Genomic DNA, 26,430 nt, shown 5'->3' with positions numbered 1-26,430 from the left:
TGTATAATTTCCCCCTAATTGTTTATAAGAAAACTGTATTATAGGAGAAGAACCAGACCTTAGAGTACCAAGAGTAGATTTTCTTCCCCCTGCAGAAAGTCAGGTCTTTCTACAGAGATGGAGGTCTGTAGTTGTGGAAGCCTCATAAAGAGCAATGATGCAGTTAAATAAAATGGACTCTCGTAGTCTTTTCTCTCTGATGTCTAATTCAAGTGCTAAACTGAAAAAATATTTAGCTCTTGCTAAATAACATGTTTAGCTCTTGCACGGTACTTTGCCTCTGTAGACCTCTTCAGTTTTGCAGAAGAAAATATATATATCTCCTTTTTATAGGAAATATGAGTGGTTTATAGGAATTAGGACCGCAGATCATGGAAACAGTCAAGTGTCTCTTGACTCCCATTCAACTCTATGCCCATTAAAGTATGTGTGGCATTATCTGTGTGATGCAGCAGAGCACTGGGAGAGGGATGGCTCCCGTGGCAGCTCTGTGCAGCACAGCTCTCGCGATAGGAGCCAGCTGGCTCCGAGAGCACAGAGCATTGCCTGCCCCACTCAGGACTTCAGAGTCCTGAAGGACTGACAGAATCACAGACCAGAGTCTGGTGAAGCAGAAGAGCTCATGCAACCCAGCTGTGCTCACAGGATTTTTCACCTATGCTTATTATTAGGTGTGGTAGGTTTTAACTTCTCAGCATGTTACTTCTTTAGTTAACCCTGCTGAGCTTCATTTAATTTTGACATGTGACCTTTCCTAGCCAAAACAGCCATAACAGAATATTTTTTTATTAAATTGCATTGCCTCAGCCATGAGACCATTTCTAGCTATCCAAATGTAAGCTCATGTTGCCTATTTTGTAGATGGATGGATATGAAGAGATAAAAGTTACATGACTTAACTTTTCTACAGTCATTGTAGTCTCAGTGATAGCAAATGGGAGGTCACGCACTCAAGTTTTTGCATTCGGACAGTCTGAAGGAGCATTCCAATATTTTATTTTATGCAGAAGAAATCAGCCTTCTTTGGTTTTGCCTGTCCAGAGCATAGACGGATGGTCCTGCTTGCCTCTGTACTAGCTTGTGGAATAGGCAGCTGCTGGTGCACACTGAGCTATGACACTACGTAGGGACTTGAATGCAGAACCTCCCACTGTGGTTCCCAGTGCTGGGGCATTCCTTCGTCCCCGTAGGATGAGGGACAGTGCTTTACTATCTTAATTCAGCCTTTAACAAGGAAAAATGACGTGATAGTTTTAAGTCAGAGTTTTGCTAGCCTCCATGCCCAGGAAGGTTTTAATATCCTTGTTGTGGAGCAGCGAGAGCCAGCTGATTCTTGGCATCAGGGAGCCGAGCACCAGGAGGACCCCACGGCCGGCCATGTCCTCCCTGATGGGCACCATCCCGCAGGGCCTGAGCATGGTGGGCAGACCAAGGCCGGTAACGGCGCCCATCGGCAGCCCTGACACGACAAGCAGCGAGCCGGGGCTGGGGTCCTGTCGGGAGCAGCTGGAGATGGGGCTGGAAGCTGGCACTGCCATGGTGTCGCCTGGGACTGGGCCATGGGCAGGGTGTGGGTGGGGGTCCCAGGGAAAGCGGAGCAGGGCTGTAAAAGCCTATTCCTGTCCTCGAGGGCCTGGTGATCCTATGTTTTAATTTGTTCCTTGACCCAGTTCCTGGGGATCTTTCACTCTGCATGGCTTTTGTCATGGTGTACCCCTGCTCCCTCTCAGTCTCTTTGGTCTTTTTTTCCAGTCTGCACATATTTTTATCCATTTGTACAGGACACTATTGTCTGTCTGGTGTTCCAGTCAGCCACTGGAAAACAAGTGTTACTCAGTTTTAAAGTTGGCTTATCATTCACCTGACATTAAAATGTTTAATTTTTCTTTATTCTTTTACAGTAGACACTTTATGGCCAAAAATAAAATAATTTACCTAAAATTGAGATTCCCAGCTAGATTCAGTTTGTGATTGACTGGTGAAATGCTGCACAAGGGCATTTATTAACTGATAACTTACTTTTCCACAGCAGCACCCTTTTTTATCCCACAGTACTTAGTTGCTGGCCAGCAGTATGAGCGAAAAAATAATTTGGCACTACTTCAGTATCTTTAATTCCAAATTCTTTCAAGGGAAAGACTGTTGTTACCATGTTTGTTTGCTCGTTTGTTTAATACTTTTATATGTACAAAATTGGGTGGGGGACTATTCCACTTCGTATTGAAATTTTGTCCCTTCTGGAGGGGCTTTTCAGACCCTCCTTTGTGGAAGGCTTTTCAGGTGACAGCTACCAATAATAAAATTGTAATGTAGCACTGGATTCTGTTTTACTGTATTTGAGGAACACAGATCAGCTAATGGCAACTGATCCCAGAGATGATGTGAATTCCCAGTGAAATGAAGTTCTTCTGACAGAGAGGCAGAAGGACTATGTTTGAATTTGTGTTGGAGCTGCATGGAAAACAAGAAATCTGTATTAGATCCTATTGCCCCTAAAAGGCAAAGGAAGAACTGTAATGGGTTCTGGTTTTGTTATATATTCATTAAAAATATGCCGATTGGTACTCTACATTAAAAAAAGGTTGTGGAAATGTTTGCGTAGCAGATAAAAGGGGGAACAGTGATCAAGATACTTCTGAGAAATAAGTGATTATAAACCTTAGGTTTAAAAATATTTTCTGAGTCCAACCTCAGTAAATAGAAGATGATTCTACCTTCCACTATCTTAGAATTACATTTTTGAGAAATGCTGGAGCACATCCTTGCAAATTAAACTTGGCATTGTAGTTGCATCATCTTGGCCAATAACATACGGCTTGATAGATGTGTTGATATGACAGCTGTAAGCTTTACTCTATGCTCTGAGTACGCATCCCTTGAGAGAGCTAATCCTTCTGCATGACCAAAGGATGTAAATGAGCTTTCCAAAGGGTGTTTACATCCATCGTTCCCTCACTGATTGACAGTCACCAAGTTTTCTTTTCACAAAGTCCCTTTTTTTGGCTATGCCTTTTCAAATAGCTATTTATATAAAGTGAAGAGCAGGAAAATTTCATTAGTCGTAGGTGCTTTTCTGTCTTCAGAGTACAGTACAATTGTGATCTTCTACCTAAATTTGAATTTGGAGTATACTTAATAGTACTAACTGGTCAAATGTAGTAAAAAAGAGAGATCAAGCTAACACTGTCTAATGTGATGAATACTTACTGCTTTTACCAAATGCCACTATATTATTTTCCAAATTCTACAATTTGGATGATACTTCAAGTTGTTTGTTTAAATACTTGAACAAGAAATTATTTTTTTTCTTCTAATAATATTCTAGAAGTACTTTTTAATGAAGACTTGGACAAATAGATGGTATATTTGTTTTCATTGAGACATGGTAATGAGGTAGGATTAGAAAGGAAGACAGATAGAAAGGAAGATTTATTAAGAAGAGATATACAATGGAGCCAATAAGAGGCATGTGAAGAACAGTTTAAGATTGTTTAATGACAAAAAGTACCATAGGTAATGTTAAGTAACGCTGCAAGGTAAACCAAATATACAATGCTTAAAGTTATTCCCACAACAGTTGTTTTAGGTAAAAATTTCATTGTGTTTTCTTTTATTACTACTACCTTTCCATCTAATTTTCATGGGTGCAATTAAATACCTGGTTAAAAAATGTAGTTTTCTGAACTTGTCGTATCTTTGGACAGAAAATATGTCATTGTTTTATATAATACTTCATATGACATGGAGCAAAAGAAGTTGGGTTAGCAAAGCTAGTTTAGTTCATTTTCATCTGATTTCTACATTTCAGCTGGTTTAATTATTACGTCAACCTGTGTCAAGCTTTTAATTTGAAAGATTAATTTTATTACCTTTTCCCAGCAGGTTGTATAAAACATTGAAATGGAGAAAGATATGATCAGAATGTCTTGCTTTTCAGCAGTCCCTGGCTGGTCTCCTGATTCTCATTCTGCAGAGCTGTTACTCACAGCCACTGCTAGAGAGAGCAGCTTTGGAGAAGCTTGCAGTTTGTATAAGCACTTGAGCTTGCTTTCTGGTCTGGTTTGCAGAACCTTACTCTCATGGCAAGTCTGCCAGTCTGAATGACGGTATTGCTTATATTACTAAAAAGGACACCAGGGTATGCCATAATATACTGATCAGTAGAATTTATAAATGGTTTTTTTTTCCTTTACCAGCCCAGCGTGTTATGTATGAATATTTTAACAAAATACTATGCCTTTTACTTTTGGCAGTTAAAATCAATGCTATTTATCAGATCTTTTGAAGATATGACTAAGACAGTCTTTCCCTTTGTCGTGGTTTAACCCCAGCTGGTGACTGAGCACCACACAGCCACTTGCTCACTCCCTCCTGGTGGGATGGGGGAGAGAAGCAGAAGGGTAAAAGTGAAGAAACTTGTATATTGAGATAAGAACAGTTTAATAATCGATATATAATTAATAATAATAATAATAATAGAATATACAAAGCAAGTGATGCATGATGCAATTGCTCACCACCTGCTGACCGATGCCCAGCCAGTCCCCAGGCAGCAATCGCTGCCCCCTGGCCAGCTTTGCCCAGTTTCTATGCTGAGCATGACGCCATATGGTATGGAATAGCCCTTTGGCCAGTTGGGGTCAGCTGTCCCGGCTGTGCCCCCTCCCAGCTTCTTGTGCACCTGGCAGAGTATGGGAAGCTGAAAAGTCCTTGATTTCGTGTAAGCATTACTTAGCAACAACTAAAACATCAGTGTGTTATCAACATCATTCTCATACTAAATCCAAAACACAGCGCTATACCAGCTACTAGAAAGAAAATTAACTCTATCCCGGCTGAAACCAGGACACCCTTGGGCTTGAATTGTGTAGTTTAATAATTTTGCTGCACAGTCAGGGCCTCAAGTACATTTATTGTTTTTATGTATTTTAGGAGATTGGCACATGATAAAAAGTAAACTTGAGTTTATAGTGATTTTGTCAACTTTTCTTATGGTAAAATATACCTGTGTGAAGTTAAATGACATGGTTCTCTAAACAACTCATTTGCAAATAAAGATCTATACAGCATGCGTCATTTTAAGGCTTTAAATATCCTGTGAAGTATAGGCTTTCAATGTTATGTCTGCCTTCTAAAATAATGTTAAGAAGCTTCTGAAAAGATTTTGTAATTAGAATTAGAATTTGAAAAGTGATCAGTAAAGCGTATTTTGCCTGCCACAATGTTAAAAAAGCTGTCTTTTTCCATAAAATAAGTAGATAGTGTAAGTCAATTGTATACTTTCATTGTTAATAAAATGAGACAACAATCTGAATCTTTAAAATTATGGTTTTATTCGAAGCTGTCTTTTGTCTGCACTATCGTGCATTGGTAAAGACAGTTAATAACAGCCATTTGGTTATAAAATGGGGTTTTTATTTCTTCTTACTGTTATTCACACTAGTCTATTTCATTGTATAGCAAGTGCAAGTTGACTATATTAGCATGAGGTGTTAATGGAAAATTCAGGCAGCTATTACACATTACTTGGGTTCTTTTCCTCATCTGAATGTTAAGCCATGTACTTTTAGGATTGATCTAAATATTTCATATTTTTTTAATACGACTTGCTGGTGGAATTGCTTTTACACACGTTATTCATGGAAGATACAGTTTATGGCCAAAACAAATATGTGACTAGTTTAGTCTGAAAAGAGACTGCATGCAAGCTTTCCTTGCCCCATTCCTCATATAAAGGGTTCTTCCACCCTTTTAGGAGTTTCTGTTTTCTCAATTTCTTAGTGATAGTACAGCATTGGAGATTTTAGAATTTTCCACTAAAATTTCTGCTTTAATATAAATAAAACAGTTAAAACATTTATTCCACCAACTTATTAAATATTTACTTTTTTGCAGATTGTGAGCTTTGAATAAAATCAGAAAGGTCCCAAAATAAGCTGATAGAACTCCCACTTCTTTTTAATTGAAAATCAGATTCCTATTAAACTATTTATTTTGCAAAAGTGGCACTACACCTCTTATAAGGCAATCAAAGAAAATATTTGAGAGGCTTTTATATTATTTATCTCTCCATCTTTGAACTTTTCTATTGAAGACAGTTTTCTTGCGAACCTTCCCTTAGAATATCAATACAATGGAGAGAAGCATCTAGTAAAATGTCCCTAGGTGTTTTATAACATATATTTGGGCAAAACACAATGAGTTCTTCAGAGACTGCTTTAGACTTGACTGACATTATATGTGGAAGCAGAGTCTGAATGTCTTTGTTAACATTGAACTAACTACAGAGTCGGGATCCTAACCAAATGTGTAGTTATTTTTTCTAAAAGCACATTGCATCTGTGTAGTCTTCCTGAGTATAAACTGCAGAAGAATATTAAGTGTACCAATTTATACATAGAGTTACCCCACTTCAATCAATAGAATTAGTGTAAATTTGCACTATATTTGATAATGCTGGTAGTTGATAATTCTTATGTGGAATTCACAATGAACTGTGCAGGCAGAAAACTGTTTATTCCCAATTTCATACTAATAGCTGTTAAAATGTAAATTTCCCTCGGGTGTTGCCGATCTATGGTCTGCCGAGAGATAACATATTGTAGATTGCCATTTCATCACATTCAATAGTAGACGTGCAGTAAAACGTACACCAATGAATTATCCAGTAAACTTCTAAGAGTCATTTTTTCTTCGTTTTACAATAGCTGTGTGTCAACATGACCAATGAGAAGATACACCAGTACATCACCGAAGTGCTTTTCCTACAAGAGCAAGCAGAATGTGTCCAAGAGGGAGTTGCCATGGAAACGGTGTATTCTCCTGGTAACCATACTGCAGCCTTGGATTTTTTCTTTCAGGTAGTTTTCAGATCCGTTTTACACCATGTATATTTATACACAGTCTCTGCATGTTAGACTAATACAAACTCTCGCCTGCGTTTTCTGATTTATGAATCTGTAGAGAAGGTTATGGGTCCAGAGAGACCATAGAGAGGGCTGTTGTAACTGCCCTCGTAGCTCGAGGGCTAACAGAGCTTTCCAACAGTCCAGGGTTGAAGAAGATGTAACAGAAACTCCTTGCCTGTACGGATTCACGTGTAGCGTCTGTGTATCATGCCATGTCGCTAATGCAGCCGTAGGACTGACGAGTCTCTGTTGCAAGCCTGACAGTTTCTTTTGTGCCTGAAGCTTATTTCTGGAGTATAACTTCTAAGAAGGAAGTAGCCCAATCAGTTTCCTAAAAGATCATCAACAGTTACCGTTTTTGGCAACTGAAATATTATTCCCTATGTTTCTTGCAGAATTATCTGATGTGCATAGCCTTGGAGACTTAACAGAATATTTCAACCATTTTTTCCTTTTCTTTGAGGTGATATATGTCTCTGTTTACTAAATTACAAGCTGTGTTACTCTACAAGGAACAACTGAAATTCTGTTGCCCCTGTATAAAACAAGAAAAATCTGTTTTTCATTTCAGAAACCATCAGGCTTTTTGTCAATGCTGGATGAAGAAAGCCAATCTATTTGGTCAGTGGAACAGAGTCTTTCTAAACGCATTCAGTCTTACCTGGATACATCAGACACAAATACAGTATATTCCTCCACAAAAGATGGAAACGGTAACCTTGCCCCAAAGGATCAGGGCTCCACCTTCACTGTTATGCATTATGCTGGGAGGGTAAGTTGTTTGAATGGTTGGTTACACACAGTTAATGAAAAGGAGTAAACAAAACACATTTCTGCATGGCTTCTCCAACTCCTGGCTATAAATAAAAATTCAGTTTCTAGTGATGAATTTTCACAGGACAGCTTAGAATCTCAATGCAATATCTAGCATATAAAATCTGTAGTTTGTATCATATTGTGCAGGATTTGGGCCACCTAATTCTGTCTCCTAAATTGCATCTTCATTGTAAGCACTTTATGAAGAAGGGGGTGATTCAGATACCTCAGCATAAATGTTCAATGCCATTTTAGTTGGCTGTCACTTTGCTTTCAGATATTGTTCCAGAACAGTGTAGGTTCCCTGTAGATCCTGTGCCATATATGTGGATACCTTAGATACCAGCATACATCTGGTAAAAAAAACCAACCCACGTTTTTTTGTTAGTAGTCATAATCAAAATATATTTTTTCCTTTTTTTCTTCAAAGTCCCAGAACATGCTAAGTGTCTCTAAATATGGCTGTAAAACAGGATGAATGCTTTGCATTTCCCCTCCTGCAATGTTCATGGGAAAAGCGTAATCAATTCTGTTCAATAGGCCTCTTACCCTTTTCTTTCCAATAGTCCCTCATTTTCACACTGTCTCCACAACAACCCACAACCCAAAGCAAGCACAATAGGTATGTGTTTAAAGGGATAATCATTTTTTTTAGATAATCTGACAGATTGGCCCCTCTGTGATTAATCTGACATGCTGCCACTTCTCTCTGTTCAAAGCATGGTATTTGAAATGAGCTAATGAATGTAGATTGTATGGGCACAATACAATGGGGGCTCTTAGTTATCACTTTTCCAAAATTTCCACTGAAATTGGGTGAGAACATAGACTGAAGGCTGCAGGAATCAGTCTTTACATCTGAACAACTTGTTCTGTGTCCTTTCACACTTTCTAAGTCTTATGCAGATGATCCCATGAGCTATCCATCCACTGATGGAGTCCTGTAAAAGCGTCGTGCATAGCACATTTAGAAACTGTTTAGCTACTGTGCCTTGGAACCACTGCATCGTGATAATATGCACTGCGTTGTTTATAAATATAACTGTAAGTGTTATTAGTTGATGACTTTACGTAGTAGGTCACTTTAAACCTGAGATCTCAGTAAAGCCTGCTGTCAGGCAGAACCCGGCCTTTTCAGGATTTAGTGGCAGCACGTGATACATACCTAATCACTCCAGAATCCTCCATGGAAGACATGTGGAAACTGCAGGTGCTTCAGTACAACCAGACAACTGACACCTGGACACTCCTCTCTTTACCTAAGCAACAGACAGAAGAGATTAGTTTGATGAGCAAGAAATTGGGCAGCTATGAGAAAGTCTTTTGATTAGAATGCATATTACAATTCTAAAACAAATGTAATAGCTTTGCTGCTGCTTATTGTGAGAGATAATCAGAGCAACCTTCCCTCACATGATTTTCTGAGTAGCAAATGCAGGGGGTTTATCTGGTATGCTGCTAAAAAAATCAGTTTAGATTCAGAAGGGAGTTCTATGTGCTTGCTAGGGTAAGAACACCAGAAAAATAACTCTCATCGATGCCGCTAAAGGTACTGGATGACACACTTTCTGCTATGATGAATATTTTGGGTGGAACAGATTTATGCTGTTGAACACCCAGTCAGTCGACTATTGGTAGTGGGTACTCTTACGAGGTGTGTTCAAGACTTATCTCCAAGTTACCAAAAAAAGACTTGCTGGCTCTGTCATATCTCAAGGTAATGTTATATGCCCTGAGCTCTCCAGAACAGATGAGAGGTTGGAATGTGCACGCTTAGGCTTCTTTAACCAGATTAGGGTCCTTTACAGCAATATAAATGGGGAAAGGTCTATTTTGTGGCTCCTCATTTGGAAATGAAGTCGATGGAAGTGTTGAGTAGTGTTCTGACGCAGGCAAATTTGTTCCTGCCTAATGATAGAAATGTGGTCATTATGGAAAGGATTAAGACTATTTGGGCAGTGCTTAAATTCCTAGCCTAAATACTCTGGAGGACTCCCTGGAGGCTCTTCTTTCATCATAAGGTCTTCTACTTAGACTCAAATTATTTGGCAAAGTTAAGTGGTTTGAGTACCTCCACTATTGGGACTTTTCAGTAGGAATGTGGGCACACAGTGGTTAGATAACAGCACAACGAAGATTTTGTCAAACTTATTAGCACTTAAAGTGATAGACTTAAGAAATTATCATGAACTCCAGATGTCTAATTTCATTTATAAATCTGTTCTAGACTTGTTAGGTAAATATTTTTTTCATGGAGTTCTGTTGTGATTATACAAATTTATCACAATGGCTCTAAAAGGTTCCGCACACCAAAAAACTGACATGGAAGCAGCAGCAAAGCAGCTGCATTAAAATCACAACCAGAATAATAAGCACATTTCTTCAAAATGAAAAAAATATTTGTCTTATTCTCTGAAGAGACACTCAGCAGGAAGATTTGTTAAGATCAAAGTTTCAGGTCCCTAGTTCTGAAAGCTAAACTTCAGAGTGGTGGTAAGGACTTTTCATTAATGTGTGGTTTAGCCTTACATGGTTGTTTAGATTTTTTTTTAATAACACAGACACTTGGTTTGACCTTTTCCTAATAATAGTAATGACATTTAATCTAAAAGTATGAACAAATAGACAGCTCTCCAAGTAATGTAAATTCACACATTCTTTTGAAGTCAATGGAGATCCTTTGATTTACATTGGCCAAGGAACTATTCCAGACAGTCAGGTTGTTCTTTGCATCCTTACGACAGTAAAATGCTTGGCCCTGCCAAAACAGAAAAGTTCCCATGCAAGTGCTTAACTCTCCTTACTTTAATAGTGATTGAGCAAAATCCTTAAAGACACTTGCATTTTTTATATCTTATGGAACTGTTATCTAACTATGATAGATTGAAATTTCCAGTGATTTATGATATGTGTTGACATAAAATCTTATGATAGCATTACTCTACTAAATAGTGACACAAACTGAGTTTGTTCTGAGACCAGTATGTCTTCATAAGTTGATAAGTTGAATATGAAAAACTAGGATTTTAAAACTGCTGATGCTGTTCTTTGGATTGTACTATTACTACATTTAGTAGCTTTTTATAGAAGTCATTTGTGATTTATGCTTTATGAAAATTGTTAAAAGATCAGGCTTTAAAATATATCAGGTTTTATTGTCACTCAAAAATAAGAATTTCATATAAAAAGTAAAAGTATAGTTTGGCAGGTTTTGAGAACCATTTTTATAGTCCGATATCAATTAAATGAGTCTAAAGTAAGTGAAGTATAAAGCAATCTTTCTGTGCGTCGTTACCTTCAGAGATCCCCAAATTTAAAAAAAGGGGGCTTGATTTTATTCTTGCTTGCCACAGCTTTTCACTGATTGTAACTCCTTTAACTTGGTAAAGCTTCTCATTATTTACATGAGTACAACTGAAAGATGAATCAGACCCAGAGGGTAGAGAAGGAATTACCAGTAAAATGTGACAGGTAATTGAACATGAAATTTTTCACTTCTAGGCTTAATCATTTACATTCGGGTGATGTGTCTAGGCTGGTGTTTGTGGAGGAAGTCACACTGAATGCAGGCTCGGTGTTAGAAGGTGAAGGCAGACATTCTGATTTCTCTAGGTAACAAAAGTTGTCACTGCAGTGTAGATCACAACCAATGTGAAACAGCTGCTACTCCAAGTCATCTAGAGTAAAAAAAAAGCTAATATTCTATGTTGGCCCTGGTATGAATCTCACATGGACCCTTGTAATTTGGGCTCCTTTTCATCAGTAGTTTATGTATGTAGCCCAAAGTCCAGAAAGAATTTACTCAGACACTTACAGTAGCTATTTTAGCACCTCATAAGTGCAGTTATACTGGAAAATGCAGCTATAAAAATTATTGCCTCATTGAAGAGGCCTACTTTTGTATATTTAATTGAGATTGACAGACAACCTTTTCTAAACAAAACAAAACTGCTAGTTTTATATTATGAGAGAATTACAGCTGATACAGATGTGTCCATGCAGTTTTAAAGACCTCTAACATGTTCATACCTTAACATTTTGTGTGAGCATACTCATAGGAAGATTATCTTTTCTTCTACTATCAAGTCTTTTTGATTGATTGTAGTCATGCATTGTCACATATCACCCATTCCCTTATGTTTTATGCTCAGTAGCTTTTCCTAGGACTACACATGCCATATTATTGATCCAAGCCTAATGAGCCTTAGACCATTCCAGAAAAAGCAGTACTGAGATAAGAAAAAGAGATCACGGGTAAGAGGTAAAAAAAAGAAAGCATGAGGTTGAAGTGAGACGAAGAAAGAGTATGAGAAGAAGCTCAGAGTAATGTGTAAGGGAAAAAAAAACCCAAAGAATTTGGAATCCATACTTGATTTTGTTGCAGAAGCAATACTTTAACAAAATCTATATGTATATCATTTTGGGAGACCTTTGATTTTTTTCTTATTTTCTTTACTGTTTTGGAATGAAGAAAGTGGAATAAAAGAGGAAAACAATATGCACAAGTAAGCTTCTGCACATAGAAATCAACACAGGGGTGAGATTTTTCAGTGGAAGCTGAGAGAGAATACTGTATTACACAAATGTGACAGAATGGTCCTGTGGAAGTGTCGTGGTTTAGCCCCAGCCTGCAACTAAGCACCACGCAGCCGCTTGCTCACTCCCCCCCGGTGGGATGGGGGAGAGAATTGGAAGAGCAAAAGTAAGAAAACTTGAGGGTTGAGATAAAGACAGTTTAATAGGGAAAGCAAAAGCCATGCACACAAGCAAAGCAAAGCAAGGAATTCATTCACCACTTCCCATGGGCAGGCAGGTGTTCAGCCATCTCCAGGAAAGCAGGGCTCCATCACACATAACAGTTACTTAGGAAGACAAACGCCATCACTCCAAATGTCCCCCCCTTCCTTCTTCTTCCCCAGCTTTATATACTAAGCATGACGCCGTATGGTATGGAATAGCCCTTTGGTCAGTTGGGGTCAGCTGTCCCAGCTGTGTCCCCGCCCAGCTTCTTGTGCACTTGGCAGAGCATGGGAAGCTGAAAAGTCCTTGACTAGTGCAGCAACAACTAAAACACCTCTGTATTATCAACACAGTTTTCAGCACAAATCCAAAACATAGCCCCATACCAGCTACTGTAAAGAAAATTAACTCTATCTCAGCTGAAACCAGGACAGGAAGAAAGAAAACAACTTCTTCTTAATTTCTCTTGAATTTTACTATTATGCCTGCCCAACACTAAATCTGTCTTTTTCTGCATGAGCAATATGATATAGTTGTTAACTATATGAACACATGCTTAGCAAAGGCCACTGTGAACATTAGTACTTTATCATATCAAGTATTTGACTTTATCTCCCAGGTTTAATTTTGCAGCTGAACAGAATCCTGCAATGCCTTGACACATTATGAGTGTCTTCTAAGAGCTATTTAATGTCTTGGTATCTGAGTGCTATAAGACAAAAAGCTTATCTGTTCTGTTCAGACAGAAGGTAAAAAAGAATTATTTAGGTTTTGTATGACTAAAAAAAAACCCTCGTGGAAGGCTTTATCTGAAAGTTGTTTAACACATTTGCCTGAACACTGGCAGTCTGATCTCTTCTGGAAAAATTCTGCTCATGCGGGGCATTGCTTTGTTTCTGATGCCTAACGTGAATGTGGGTATTCTCAGCTGCTTCTCACGGAGGCTGCCTGCCTGGCAGCACTGTGAGAGGAGAGACACACCGGTTCCACGCTGCACGCTGCGAGCTTGCCTTGAGGAAGCCAAGTGTTTTATGGGTGCAGTTGATCAATGCATCTGACCATCAGCTGAAACTATACTAAGAATGTGTAATACTGAATTTCTAGGTACTTTTTTTGATAACTTTAGTATTTACATTGTGGGCTCTCATGTAATGAAGGGCTTCACATGAATTATATCTCTGAACTGATAGTTGTGATTTTTGAAGAATAACTTTCCATCACCAAACTTTCTCGAGGACTCAAAGTTCTTCTTTTTAATTTTATGGAAGAATTAACATATCAATAAGTAAATCAGAAATATGTTGTCTTAGCACAATGGCACGAGACACAGCTTTACCTAATAGTGGTATTTAACATACCGGTGTTTGAGATAATGAGCTATTTGCCCCATTGTTCGTGTAATCTGATTAATAGGTCATCATAATTTAAGCTTTCTGCAGTTTAAAATGATTCTTGAATTTACAAATCAGATAAGCCCCTTGTCACTGTTTGCCTTGCCACTGTTTTGACTTATAGTACTGTAATAAACTGATCAGACCTAAAGACCAACTTCTTTGCTCTATAAACCAGTGCACATAATGTCCTTTAAGTGCAGATCAATGTCTGTTCCATTTCTCAGCTATGTGCATTTCAAAAATACCTCTCAGCTGTCAGCCCACCTTCACTAAGGAAGTCTTCTCTGAAATGCCTTATATATCCCAGGCAGACTCTGAAACCGAACCTCTAAATCAAAAGACAAAAGGAGATGGATTAATCAATAAGGATGCTTTCATTTTCTCTATTTTTTCCCCAGGCTGAATCCCCAGACATAACAATCAAATCAGTCTAGTCTAAGCTATACCAAGGCCTATAAAGGTTACTTGACAAAGATTCTCTTTCTCACACAGACAAGATAGTTGTGCTTTTTCTCCCTTTCTCTCTCTCTTTCTTTCTTTAAGTAGACTTGATTTTGGACTTTCACTTACAGGAGAAAATAATAGAACACTTCCCCCCACCCTCCTATTTTATTTCTAAATAACTGCTGGTTTCAGTATGCTACTATTTCTATCACAGTGTTAGAATAAGAATTTACAGACTATATACAATTATTTACTTCAATCATTGCTTAACAAGACTTCTTTTGGGAGGGTGAGCAGCCCAGTGATCCTTAAAAAAATGGGACATTCAAGCGTTTAAATGATATCAGTCACATTTAAGTACTGGTGGAAAATTAACAACTACAAGTGACCCTCTGTGCACTGAAATCGTCCTTGGACATGTTCTCAAAAATTTCTCTTTTAACTATATGAACTGATTATTTTCTCATTAACTAAATTTAACAACACATGCAAAACTGTGAGTTTCTGAGTTACATTTTGTTATTAAAATAGTAAAATTTTCCCTTTTAACTGTGAATGGAGCCAAATCAACCTTAACTTTCCAGGTGGCATTTTCCTAGCTTGTTTTAGGGTTCCTGCTGGATCTGCCATTAACTGTGAGTGCTTTTGGCCTATCACAAGATATGAAAACTATTTACAAGAAAGAGTATTTGAAGGAATTCATTAAAATTATGTGTAAAGGGGGCCCTGTTGATAAAATATATTGGGAAATCCAATAAACTTAGATGAAGTCCCTTACCAAAGTCAGATGTTATGAGGGGGGATACTTCAGTTCAGAAGAGAAAATGTACAGTGGAGTGGCATGAGGATAATTAATGAAGCAAAGAGGCAAGAGTATGTAAGAAGATGAGAGGAATGTGCAGTTCCCAAAGTCAGCTCTGTGCACGTTTGATGTATGAGCCTCTTGTTTTCTGTGTGTTGGTATTGTACCTCTTATTTGTATCTGCTAGTTCTCATGATATTAAAACCAGCTATGCTAACTTAAATGACCAGAAAACAGGTTCAAAACAAATAAAATTAAGTATTTTTTTGCATAGCTAGTAACTAGTGAAACTCCTTGCCACGGAGTGTTATAGATGCCGAAAATGTTAATGAGTTCTGGAAACAGAGACTTGAGAAGGAAACGTCAGTCAAGAAATATGAAACACAAAGATGAAATACAGCCCACAGGTCAAGAGCTCCCTCATGGGCAGAGCCCTGGAAGCTGAGAGGGGAACTGGTGGGAGGCAGAGTGGAAGTATTCCTCGATATTTTTCCCTAAATATCTAGGACTAGACAAACATTTGGCCTGCCCCACTACCACTGTGCTTAGGTTAAGCTCTCGTCCTTTCTAAACTTAAATCAAGAAGGAAAGCAAATCCAATCCCTTTCTTGTTTGGATCTGTTTTAATGAAATAAAATGTCATGTGGGACTGCACACTATTTTCTTTTTTAATAAAAATAGTTCAGCTAGTTCAGATAGATAGTATCTAAAGATCTTGTTTCCTTTGATTAACACAGACACATAGTTTTACATACTGTCTGCCCCAAAGAGTTCATCATGTAAAGCAAGATGGAGCAAACAGCTGCAATAAATAGAAGTGAGAATAAGGAGTGTGTTTTATAATACTGGAACAATGATCTAACCGAGTCTGAATCATATAATATTTGTTTGCTATTTGTCTCCTCAGAATGACTATCCACTGTGCTTGAGTGCCAATCAGTGCAGAGTGTTGGCCAGGTTTACTTTAGAAACCCAGTGGAACAAAACTGGGGGAAATATATGTGCTTTAGACAAAGTGCTATGTAAGTTGGCATCTCTGATGAGGACAGGATTAAATTAAGAAAATTGGCAGCTTGAAGAGGACTTCTTTCTTTTTCTCTTTTGTGGGACTGACAATGAATATGGAAGCCTCAAGTGCCATTTCATTGAGTCAGTTTTCATGTCTCTAAGCAGTGAATTAATTTACCAAGTCTATGGGAAAATGGTTAGAGAGTTAGCAATTTCTTAAAAAAAGGGAATCCTGCTAACTTCTATGCATTTTACATGATATGAGAGATGTCTTATGAATATAGTTCTAGAAGTTGGTGATGTATTATACCAGCACCAGTACTGAAACTTCTCCCTGTTTCAATCTAGGCACTTAATCATGATATAGTATCTCCCACTGCTATACTTACCTACTCTTCCCACCAATACTAACTCTTTTCTTCTAATTTAGTCAAAGCCTAAGACACTCAGTTAGGAACTGGCATTATGGATTTGTTGAATAAGTTCTGTTAATTATCTTTTATGGACCAGTATGGTAGAACATTTACTTTAAGTACACTAAAAGCATTTAATAGTATACTTAAATTATTCTAATAGTTTGCTAACTATGTTGTATGTTCTTAGGAGATGCAATTAGAAAATTATATAACATTGCATCTGTCATGGAAAAGAACGTAATTCTATTGTTATACCTTTTCTATGTCAGATGCCTTACTAATTACATCATTTGACAATTACTAACTATAACAGATTATACACATCCAAGTCATATAACCTCTCTCGTGAGTAAGATAGCATTACATAATTGTCAAATGACTCAATGGAAAACAAAATTAACACACTGATTAGTATTACTTATCTTAATTATATATTTACAGCTTTATTAAATATACAAGGATAAAATTTCCCCAAATATCTAAGGGGCTTAGGATATAGATCCAATAAAAAACTTTAAAAAGGCTTTAGATAGAAACATGGTCCCAAGGTAAACAAAACCAAACTGTATTCTAAGAAGCTCCCATTAAGTGTTTGCCTAATCCTGGACATACTACAATCTATAATTTTCTTCCTTTTTAACTTAAAAATTCCTTTTGGGTTCTACTGCTGTGGAAGCCAGAGCTGTTTATATCTAAAGCCTGTAAATTAACTAGCTGTTTGTCTTCCATCCCCGTAAAAAGTAAAAAAAAAACAAAACAAAACTGGGCTCAGTGACTGCTTTTTGGTCTTAGTGCTGCTTTTCTGAGCCCCTGGGATGGGCTCAATGTTAAAACAGCCACTTGGTCATATTTCTTCATTTTGGATCTACCCTCAGGAACTCTGGCTAGAGCCTTGCATTTTGCTCACTTCTCAGAGTGCCCACCACGTGTTAGAGTTTATCTGCAGTCAGATGACAGATGGAGTGACACTCCAACTGTCTGTTCTTGAAATTACAACATCAGGCAACTAAGGTGATCCAAAATCCTTTTGTGCATAGTTGTTAGAAAGGTAAATGGGATTTGTATATAACCTATTGACTGAACTTGCCTCCAAAGGACATAGAAATGTCTGGAACTTGTCTTGAGTGTGAGCTGGGACTCAGATTGCTCCATGAGTGTTTTATCATGGTCAGTGCGGACAGTTTCCCGTTGACAAGGAGATTTGTGATCTGGGAGTGACTCACTCATCCTACAGGGAAAGTGATGTTTAGGTCACTGTCTTCTACTCTACGCTACACTTTTGATTCAAAGTCTTGCATTGTGGAAATGTTTTGGAATCAGTCTGATGAAATTTCTGTATACTTGCAGAGGCACACAATGTTCGACAACCAGTTCTTCTGGTTAGTATTGTTGCACTGAGAAAAGAACAAAAGACACTACCTGGTGCCAGCCTTTAACTGTTGAGTGGAAAAAAACATAGCTTCATTTCTACTGTTGTAAGATTTTTAAAAGATGCGTTGGTCATTACTAATAATGTCACAATATTTTATTATAGGTTACTTACGAAATTGCTGGTGCGATAGAAAAAAATAAAGATTCCCTTTCACAAAATCTCATATTTGTAATGAAAAGTAAGTAAATGGTTTTGTGGTTGCTGTTGTTCTTAGAAATCAAGACATTATGACTTGACTTTAATTTTCATTTTAGTTTTAAAAGAAATCTATATATATTTTATTTCTAGTAAAAAAAAATCACCCTCATCTTTTTTAGGTATGTACACGTTGTTTGAAATTTGCTCTAATTTAGAAAGCTTTTAGAATTCATGAACATAAAGCATCTTCATCATGTTATGTGATGTAAAGAACAAGAAGGTATAGTGTGATAGATGAGTATGACTTAAAGAAATCATTGAGTATTAATTAAAGCAAAAATTAGACCCCAGAAAATAGGGAAAGGAAATAAGGCTCCCAAAATCATAGAGACTGCAGTGGGATGCGCTTCACTGCTTGAACGCCTTTCTAAAAGCAGGGACCTGTGGGCGTTCTTATGTTTTTCAATGAATAGATACAAATGTCCATTGAAATACAAAATTAAATACCTTTCCATGTGCATGTTATATAATTATGCCTAATAATAATGCATTCCAGTTTATTAATTAATGATTCATAATTAGATTATTAAAAACCTCTATCATTTACCCTTTCTGTGAAGAAAAACAAAACATTTTCCTCAGGGAAATGTGAGTGTATCCTGAGATGTTATTTGTCTTTTCTCCAACATCTGCACAGTTTTTCACTTAATATACTATATACTTATATTTCTTTCCATAGAAATAGAGGTTTTTTGGAGGTCATATTTGTCTTCCAAATCAGCCCCGCTGTTACAATGTATTGTTTTTTAGCAATTTTACTGTGAAATTAGCTAAACTCCCTAGTAAAATAATTGATGCATTTTAAAGGCAAACAGTGTACATTAAGGATGAAGAAAGAAATGGAATAATTGATCTTGAATATAATCCTATTGATTATAGTTTTAGAGACATTCCAGCTCTCACTACTTGGAATTTACATGATAATCTGCCAAAGAGTATAAGAAGGTATGGCAACTTCCAGTATGTTCTACAAGAGAGAGCGTTCTTCCATTCTCTCACATACTCTTCTTTTGCACTTCCATTGCTATTTTGTGTAATCAGCTATGCAACTGTTAAAAGGGAAGAACAGAGGATTGGATTGGATATAAAATGTTATGCTGAGAGTGAGTGTATATATAACTAAGAAGTCATAATAATAACAATTATAATTAATGGAAAAATTCTAAAGGCAGGACATCTACAAGCATGTAAGTCATTTAAGGGCTACGTTCCTTCTTTTTTAAGTGGCTTAGGCTTAAAACCTATTGATTGTCAGAGACATATTTCCTTTAGGGTCAGTTTCATAAGTTATGTAGACGTATACCTTAAGTGCATGCTTCCTTTGAATTTCACTGAATTTAGTTTCATTAATGAAAACTTTTAAATATGCTAACAACATTAAAGTAATTTGCATATGCATGTAGGAATGTGGAACATACCTGTCCGACAAATAAATCAGGAGAGACTATTGACATAGGTTTTATCTGTTTTAATGTGAAGGCCATAATTTTAATGCCTTTCCCAATGCTACTTATTACATTTATCCATGTTTTAAAAATACGGAGGTGTACTATGTCCGCTGATTGTGCTGAACTTGTTTCAAGTATCTGCTTTACTATCTTCCTTATAATTTTATTAGTCCTGTTAAGTAAGGAATAGTAATTGCCACAGAAAAAGGGAAACATATCTATTGCATTTAAGCATCTAGTAAATATATCTTTAGACAGCTAATAAAGAGTAAACTGAGGATTTCTACCTGCTATGCTAAACTTAATGACATTATTTATGATGTTTATCCCATTCATCTTTCTGGTTTTTTGTCTGTTTTATTCACATGATGGGTGTGATCATAATGCCAGTTTGTTAGTTCTTAAAAAAAGTAATACAAATCAAGGATGGTTAAGGATATATTACACAACAGGTTTTTAATACTTATTGGTGCTGTGGCAGTACAAACAGCATGTAATTACCATGTTCATCTTAAAAAGCCCATGACCATAATCTTGTAAAGGATAACCTGACTGAAATTAGTATAAAGTATCCTATCTGTCTTAAAATTCAGATTTTTATTTTTAAAAACACCTTTTGGAAGTGTACTTGGTTTGTACTAATTATCACCACTGCATCAAACAGACATATGGCATTGTCTTTTTTTCTGTAAATGTTTGTAAGTGTGGTCTTGATGTAGGGAAATGTGAACCCAGCTTGCTACAGTCCTGTGCTTCACCTTGCCTTTTTTTTTTCTTTTATCCCTTCCCATATTGTGTTTTGTAGAATTCTTTTTCTTTGGCGCAGTGAGTGTCTATAATTCGTTTCTGCCTTGATCATTTCTAAATACTACATTGGGTAAATGTTGTGCAGAATGCATCTCTTGTATTGCTTCAATAGATATATAAATTGGGAGTCTGTAATGGAACAAAATTTAGAGGTGATTATCACATAAATAATTAAATTTAGACAGATCACAGTCTGAAACTTTTGTTTCTTGCCCTGTTTGGTTCGGCACAGGACCTGAATATGTTTAAAAATAGTGTTACTGATGGCTGACATCCTTAGATATTGAATGCTCTTTGATAACTAACTTAATAGTTTATTGGTTTGTCCACTTGTTTTAAGTTTACTTATTTAATTATATCTCCTACTGTATGTCTTTTTACTTCCAAATACTATATATATATAAAATTTTCTAACCTGTATTTTATCATCATGCATTAATTTCTTCTTTTTTTCCCAGCCAGTGAAAATGTAGTCATCAGTCAATTGTTCCAGTCCAAGCTGACACAAACTGGATCACTTGTTCCTCCATATCATTCCCTTAAAATCAAAGGGTGTAAAGCAGCTTTGCTGAGCAAAAAAACGTCAGTAGCCTGTGCAAGTGGAGAAGCAAAGAAATATATTGAGCTCAGCAAGGTAAGAATTTAGGACTCTCTCTGCTCTTTGCTCCTTGAAGATTTTTCTCAGTTACTCTGTCATTTCAGAAAGCTCCTTGTTCTCTGCTTCACTGTCTGTAGTCATTAAACCATTAAAAGAATCTAGTACTTAATATCAACACTAAAGGAATAGTGAGAACTAACAGGTTATAATTTACTAACACCAATAATGTTGGTTCAAGAACCTCTTTCTTGGACTCTCTGAGCAGGAGGTTGGGCCAGATGATGAGGTGTCTTCAAGCCTGAATCATTCCGTGATTTTGTGGTTCCAGGGCTTAGCAGTGGATGCAATATTACTAATTTTTGGCTATATAGGAACACTTCTTTGTTTTGTCTCCTTGGCTGACTTTATGATGAATAGTTAAGTAAATTAAGACATAGAAAGCGCAAAAATAAAACCACAATATCTTTATCATGTTAACCTGAGAAGATTTCTGGTTTGCAAAAGATAGTTTGTGTGGTTTTGTAGGAAGATCAACCCTGTACATTTTGGAAAACATTGTTATTTTAGGTGGTCACTTGTATGTAAATTTTCCCAGTCAATTTGAAATCAAATCAAACTCTCCCCATTTCTGAACTTGTCTCTTTTTCTGGTAGCTAAATTAGCCAAAAAAGTAAAAAAAAAAAACAAAAAAAAAAAACAAAAAAAACCCACCAAAAAGATGGGGGGGAAACTTGGCAGGCTATCAAAAAATTAATTGTTCATGTCACATGGAACATCTCTCTTTTGATGAGAAATAACATGATTTGCTGAGTCCATTCTTGACAGAGCTTTGGAATTCCTCCTTCTTCTAGAAAAGAAGCAAGCAATTCTCACAATACATCAGCTGCCTCACCAGGCTTCTTGAATCTTACGACTCTATTTTTGGCTTACAGCTGCATAAAATTGATTCTGTCATGGGATTAAGGAGCCTGCTCTCATGTGTCATTGTGGAAGGCTTTATGCAAGTACATCCATAGAATAGCAATGGGAGTTTCCTTATAGCCCCCCTGCTGATAGTAGCATAATTCCTGTCTACTGTTCTTGTCAGTAATCTCAGTGGAAAAACTTAAGTTGAAGTGAATGGTGTTGGTTTAAGGCTATATTTAGCAAACAGCTGAGGCATCACAAGGTGCCTTTAGGTGCCTTTCCACTATAGTAACAGCTTCCTAGAGGAAGCTTCCTAAAGCTGTGAAAAAGATCCTGGTCCCATACATGGAAGGAAATATGAAAAGCATGTCTAAGTTAGAAGCCTAATCAAGCCAGGGGGAAACACCACACAGCTGGGATCTCTGAAACTATGAGGTTTTTGACCAGTCCAGAATAGCTTTTAACCTGGAGTTACTCTCTTGAGAGATAGAAGACATATTCAAATTCCTTTGGGAAGCGTGATAAATTAAGTCAGAAATTCCAGATTCAGTGAGAATGCTCTAAACTTTTAGGTATTAGATGGAAGGTGGGAAGAACTTCATCCTTCATCTGCCCACAGAGACAAGGATGGCTTGGCTTCTCAAAGGTAGGCTTTGAGAAGAGCTGTGCAGGTGAGACAGAACACCACTTAGTTTGTAGATACTAAGCTGGCCTAATTTGAGCAAGGTACTGTGCTGCCCTGCAGGACAGAAGCAGAACTTTAGGTATCTAAGTTGTTCCAGTGGCAAAAAAAGAGACACATGTAATTTTGGAATAGGCACCTGATGCAGGAGCTGGAAGTAGGTAAGTGCTTAAATTCTTTTGTGGATCAAGCCCACATCTATAACTGTGCTGTCCCAAATAATTTCTTCCCTTTTCCAGTATAGCCTTGAAAATCCACTGTGATGGGCTGCAATAATGTTGGTTTTGTTGTTTTGTTGTTGTTATTGCAATTGGAAATGCAATCTAAGGGGCATTTTCTTATTAGCTTAGAATTAAAATGACTATATGTTGGTAAATCATAACCACTGCATTTTTATTGGAGTTTATCCTGAGGGTAAAGGCAAAAAAGAGAAAAAAAAAGAAAGGGGGCAGGGGGGGAGGGGGGGAAGGGAGAAAGAGGGACATTAAGGCAAGAATTATCAACCAGAGACTGGCATTCATTTTATATCTGAAATTTGAGTTGTAACATACATCATCAGGCAGTGAAAAATGCAAAATCGAAGGTATTCATGTTGCTGTGTATGGGTAGTCATCTAGACTCCACCATATCCAGGGAAGAGAAGTAGACACTTTCAGAGGTCAGATAGGAGTTTGTTGTGATTCCTCTCCCCTTTCAGCTTGTCATCTGCAGTCCTAGCTACTTGCTAGGTTGTATAATTATAGATTTCTCTGTGTATGGCCATATATGGCCACCTGTTTACCTTTCCATAAATGACTCTTCCCTTGATTTTGAGCATGCTGTCACAGGTAAGGATGGTCTACCTCTTTGAACTCGCCACTCTACTTGTAGTAGGGTCCAAGAGAACAGTGTATCCATCCTAAGATAGACATGAACAGATCTAATAGCTGGCCAGAATTTTGGAGCACATAAGGAGTCATAGGAATTTGGGGATGAAGTCTCTGTGACTTATGAAGACTGTGTCCTGTTTTAAAATAAAATATAACATGTCTTCATTGACACTCTCACAACTCTCTTTTGCTCACATCAGCTCTTGCTCCCATGTTTTCCTGTAATATTTTCCTAGTGCATACTTTGGCCCTGTTGCCTTCCCCTGGCTTCCTTTGGAAGAATCGGTGCGTTTCAGAGTTCATACAGCAGAATTCTAGTCACATGAATACACATCACTAACAGAAGGCTTTTCTTTCCATTGATTTTATGTTGTTTCTCTTTATGAACACTTTGCATCATTGTCTGTTAGCTGAAGAACTCATCTATTGCAAAGCTCTTGGTATGTCTTCTGGTTAAAGCTTTAAAATATTCTGCTGGTAAACAGCAGTTTTTTAGGAGGAGGTTTTAGCTTCTTAACAGAGATTACAAAGTTACATGTATGTGTTTTTTTCTGTAGATTAGAGGTACAAGATTTTCTAACATAAAGCTGTATATTAGAGGGTAATAGAGAAGTACAGCTTTGGTGATGTAAGTCTTGTTCCTTAGCCCATAGCTGAAGATGTCCAAGTTTGGAGAGTTTGAATTAAATTCATTTTTTGTCTTTGCCTTGTTTCCTTTCTTTTCTCTCCCTCATTCTGAACCAAACACTTCTTTCCCATGGACAGCAGGCAGGAACTTTAGCATCCAAAGCGTTGTTCCTGGCTCTTCCACTAACCCAGGAAATGGTCTTGAACTAGGGACTTAATCTGTTGGGAGGAAGGGGTGGGTGCATTATCTAAAAAGTGGAGAAAACTCTATTTTAGTTATATTCCTCAATTATTTTGCAAACTTTAACTGAGAAGCATCATTGGCATACTAGTGGTTCTTTTTATGAGAAGACCTGGAGCAAGCAGATATCTTTTACTTTTCTGTTTTGAAGTTGGGGATGAATTTGCCTTTAAAATCTTATTGCATCCTAGTAAGTGAGATTTGAAGTAAAAAAGAGCTCCAAAGTTTAGCATAGTGAGTAGAGAATTGCTTGCACTGCAATATTTTTAATAGAGTTTGGCTTGAGTGGGCCAAGCTGAGGAAATGTACACTTTTTTGATGCAACTGGAAAAAGGCAGGAGTAGGCCAGAACATGCTGACTTGACAGAAAGGGATTTTTATGGGGTAAGTGGACTGGAGAAAAGCAGTGAAAAAAAGTCAGAGATGAAAAGGCTGTCATTGATACAGAGGTTTGAATCTAAAAGCTTGGCCAAATCCTGGAATGCAATAATTTTGCCTGCCTTCCTGTACAAAGTTTAACAAAAAAAAAGTTTCTGGGACCACTTTTAGGATGATTATTGCCATTTCAGTCTCAAAGATAGGAAGTAGAACAGCAAAAAATAAATTTGTTCCCCGCTCCCAACTCTGATGTATAGGACAACATTGGTTCTAATGAGATATGAAGTTATTGATAATTTATGTCTATAATGGGTGAAAATGGGTTAAAAAAAGAAAAGAAAAAAAGGTTAACTGCATTCACTTGTGCAGGAAGAAAAGAGAAGGGGTTTTTCTAATATTAATATTATTGTTTTGCCTTCAAGATTTTTTTAATGATCTGTTCTTACATTTTCTCACTTAAGCGTCTGCCAAAGACACAAGGAACCTTTTCAGAGAGTTACAGAATTATGCTACTTATAGGCAGACTGTATGGGATGCTAACTGCACAAGTCCTACTTCTGCAGTAGAGTTCCAGATCATATTGCTTTGCCCAGTTATTTGGAAAAGGTATTTTATCTTTCCAATGGTACAGCTGCTTTTGAAATCAAAACTTTCTCGCCATTCATGGCTCTGCAGATACTTGAGGATATTTATCCACTTACCCAATTCTTTCTGAAACTCAAATCATTGTCTATGATATACTATTTGTATAAGTGTTTGCCTGTTAGTAAATTGTGTAACAATGAAAATGAAGGTTTACTGCCCATCTTGAGCTAAAGGTATTGCGTATGTGCTTTTCTCCCCCACAGCTGTTGAAAAAGAAAGGAACATCCTCATTTCTTCAGAGACTGGAACGAGGGGGCCCAACCACTGTGGCAATACAGCTCAGGGTTAGTGAACATTTTCTGGACAGAAATTTACAAAACAACAACAACAAAACCCAAACCCTTTTAAAAGCAGGATTAGTCTCTACAGATTGCAATGGAAGAAAGAAAAATCATATGCTTGAGAAAGCCACTTGCATGGCCAGGTCAAGCTTTTTGAGAAAATGATGTTAAAAAGTTAGGAAAAGCATATGTGTTGAGCAAATGCCTTTGCTGCACAATAATGATTGATAACTGATTTTTTCCCCACAGAAATCACTCACAGATATTATTGGGAAGCTGCAGAACTGCACACCACATTCTGTTCATTGTATAAAGCCTAATAACTCCAAGTTGCCAGATACTTTTGACAATTTTTATGTGTCTGCTCAACTGCAGTACATCGGTGTCCTAGACATGGTCAAAATCATACGACATGGATATCCAATACGTCTCTCTTTCACAGACTTCTTGTCAAGGTAAATTCTTTTAAGTTTCATAAAAACTTTTTCTTACCTACAGTACAAAGCCTTCTGTCATATTCTGTTAGTGCTTGCAGTGTTGTTTTTCTGATGAGCCTTTCAGACTTTCTTCAGAGAAAAATCATGTCTGCCAGCAAGGGGTGTAGGCTTGTTATTTTTTAATTGAAGGAATCATGAACTTTGTGGAAATATATTTATAAAGTTCATCAGCAAAATGTATTCAATTTAAAAAATATAACTTCATAAAAGTTATATTTTTATAATTTATGCTATTTATATGATTCATAAAACACAAAACATTGCATGTTGTCTTCAGGTAGTTAAAAAGCAGA

At 37.1% G+C, this 26,430-nt stretch overlaps 1 protein-coding gene across 2 annotated transcripts in view; it reads left to right on the top strand.

The window, feature by feature from the left end:
- Window positions 1-26,430, top strand: part of MYO16 (myosin XVI) — a 400,031-nt gene that overhangs the window by 291,519 nt on the left and 82,082 nt on the right. For both annotated transcript variants that reach the window (XM_072849888.1, XM_072849887.1), the window contains exons 22-27: window positions 6,708-6,860; window positions 7,480-7,680; window positions 18,063-18,138; window positions 20,872-21,047; window positions 25,563-25,643; window positions 25,890-26,095. In XM_072849888.1, coding sequence (XP_072705989.1) covers window positions 6,708-6,860; window positions 7,480-7,680; window positions 18,063-18,138; window positions 20,872-21,047; window positions 25,563-25,643; window positions 25,890-26,095 — 893 coding nt within the window. The remainder of the gene's footprint in view (window positions 1-6,707; window positions 6,861-7,479; window positions 7,681-18,062; window positions 18,139-20,871; window positions 21,048-25,562; window positions 25,644-25,889; window positions 26,096-26,430) is intronic.

The sequence above is a fragment of the Ciconia boyciana genome, chromosome 1 (assembly GCF_034638445.1).
Source record: "Ciconia boyciana chromosome 1, ASM3463844v1, whole genome shotgun sequence".
Taxonomy (NCBI): Eukaryota; Metazoa; Chordata; class Aves; order Ciconiiformes; family Ciconiidae; genus Ciconia; species Ciconia boyciana.
Note: the sequence above shows the minus strand (reverse complement) of the source record. Positions and strands in the feature narration are given on the sequence as shown.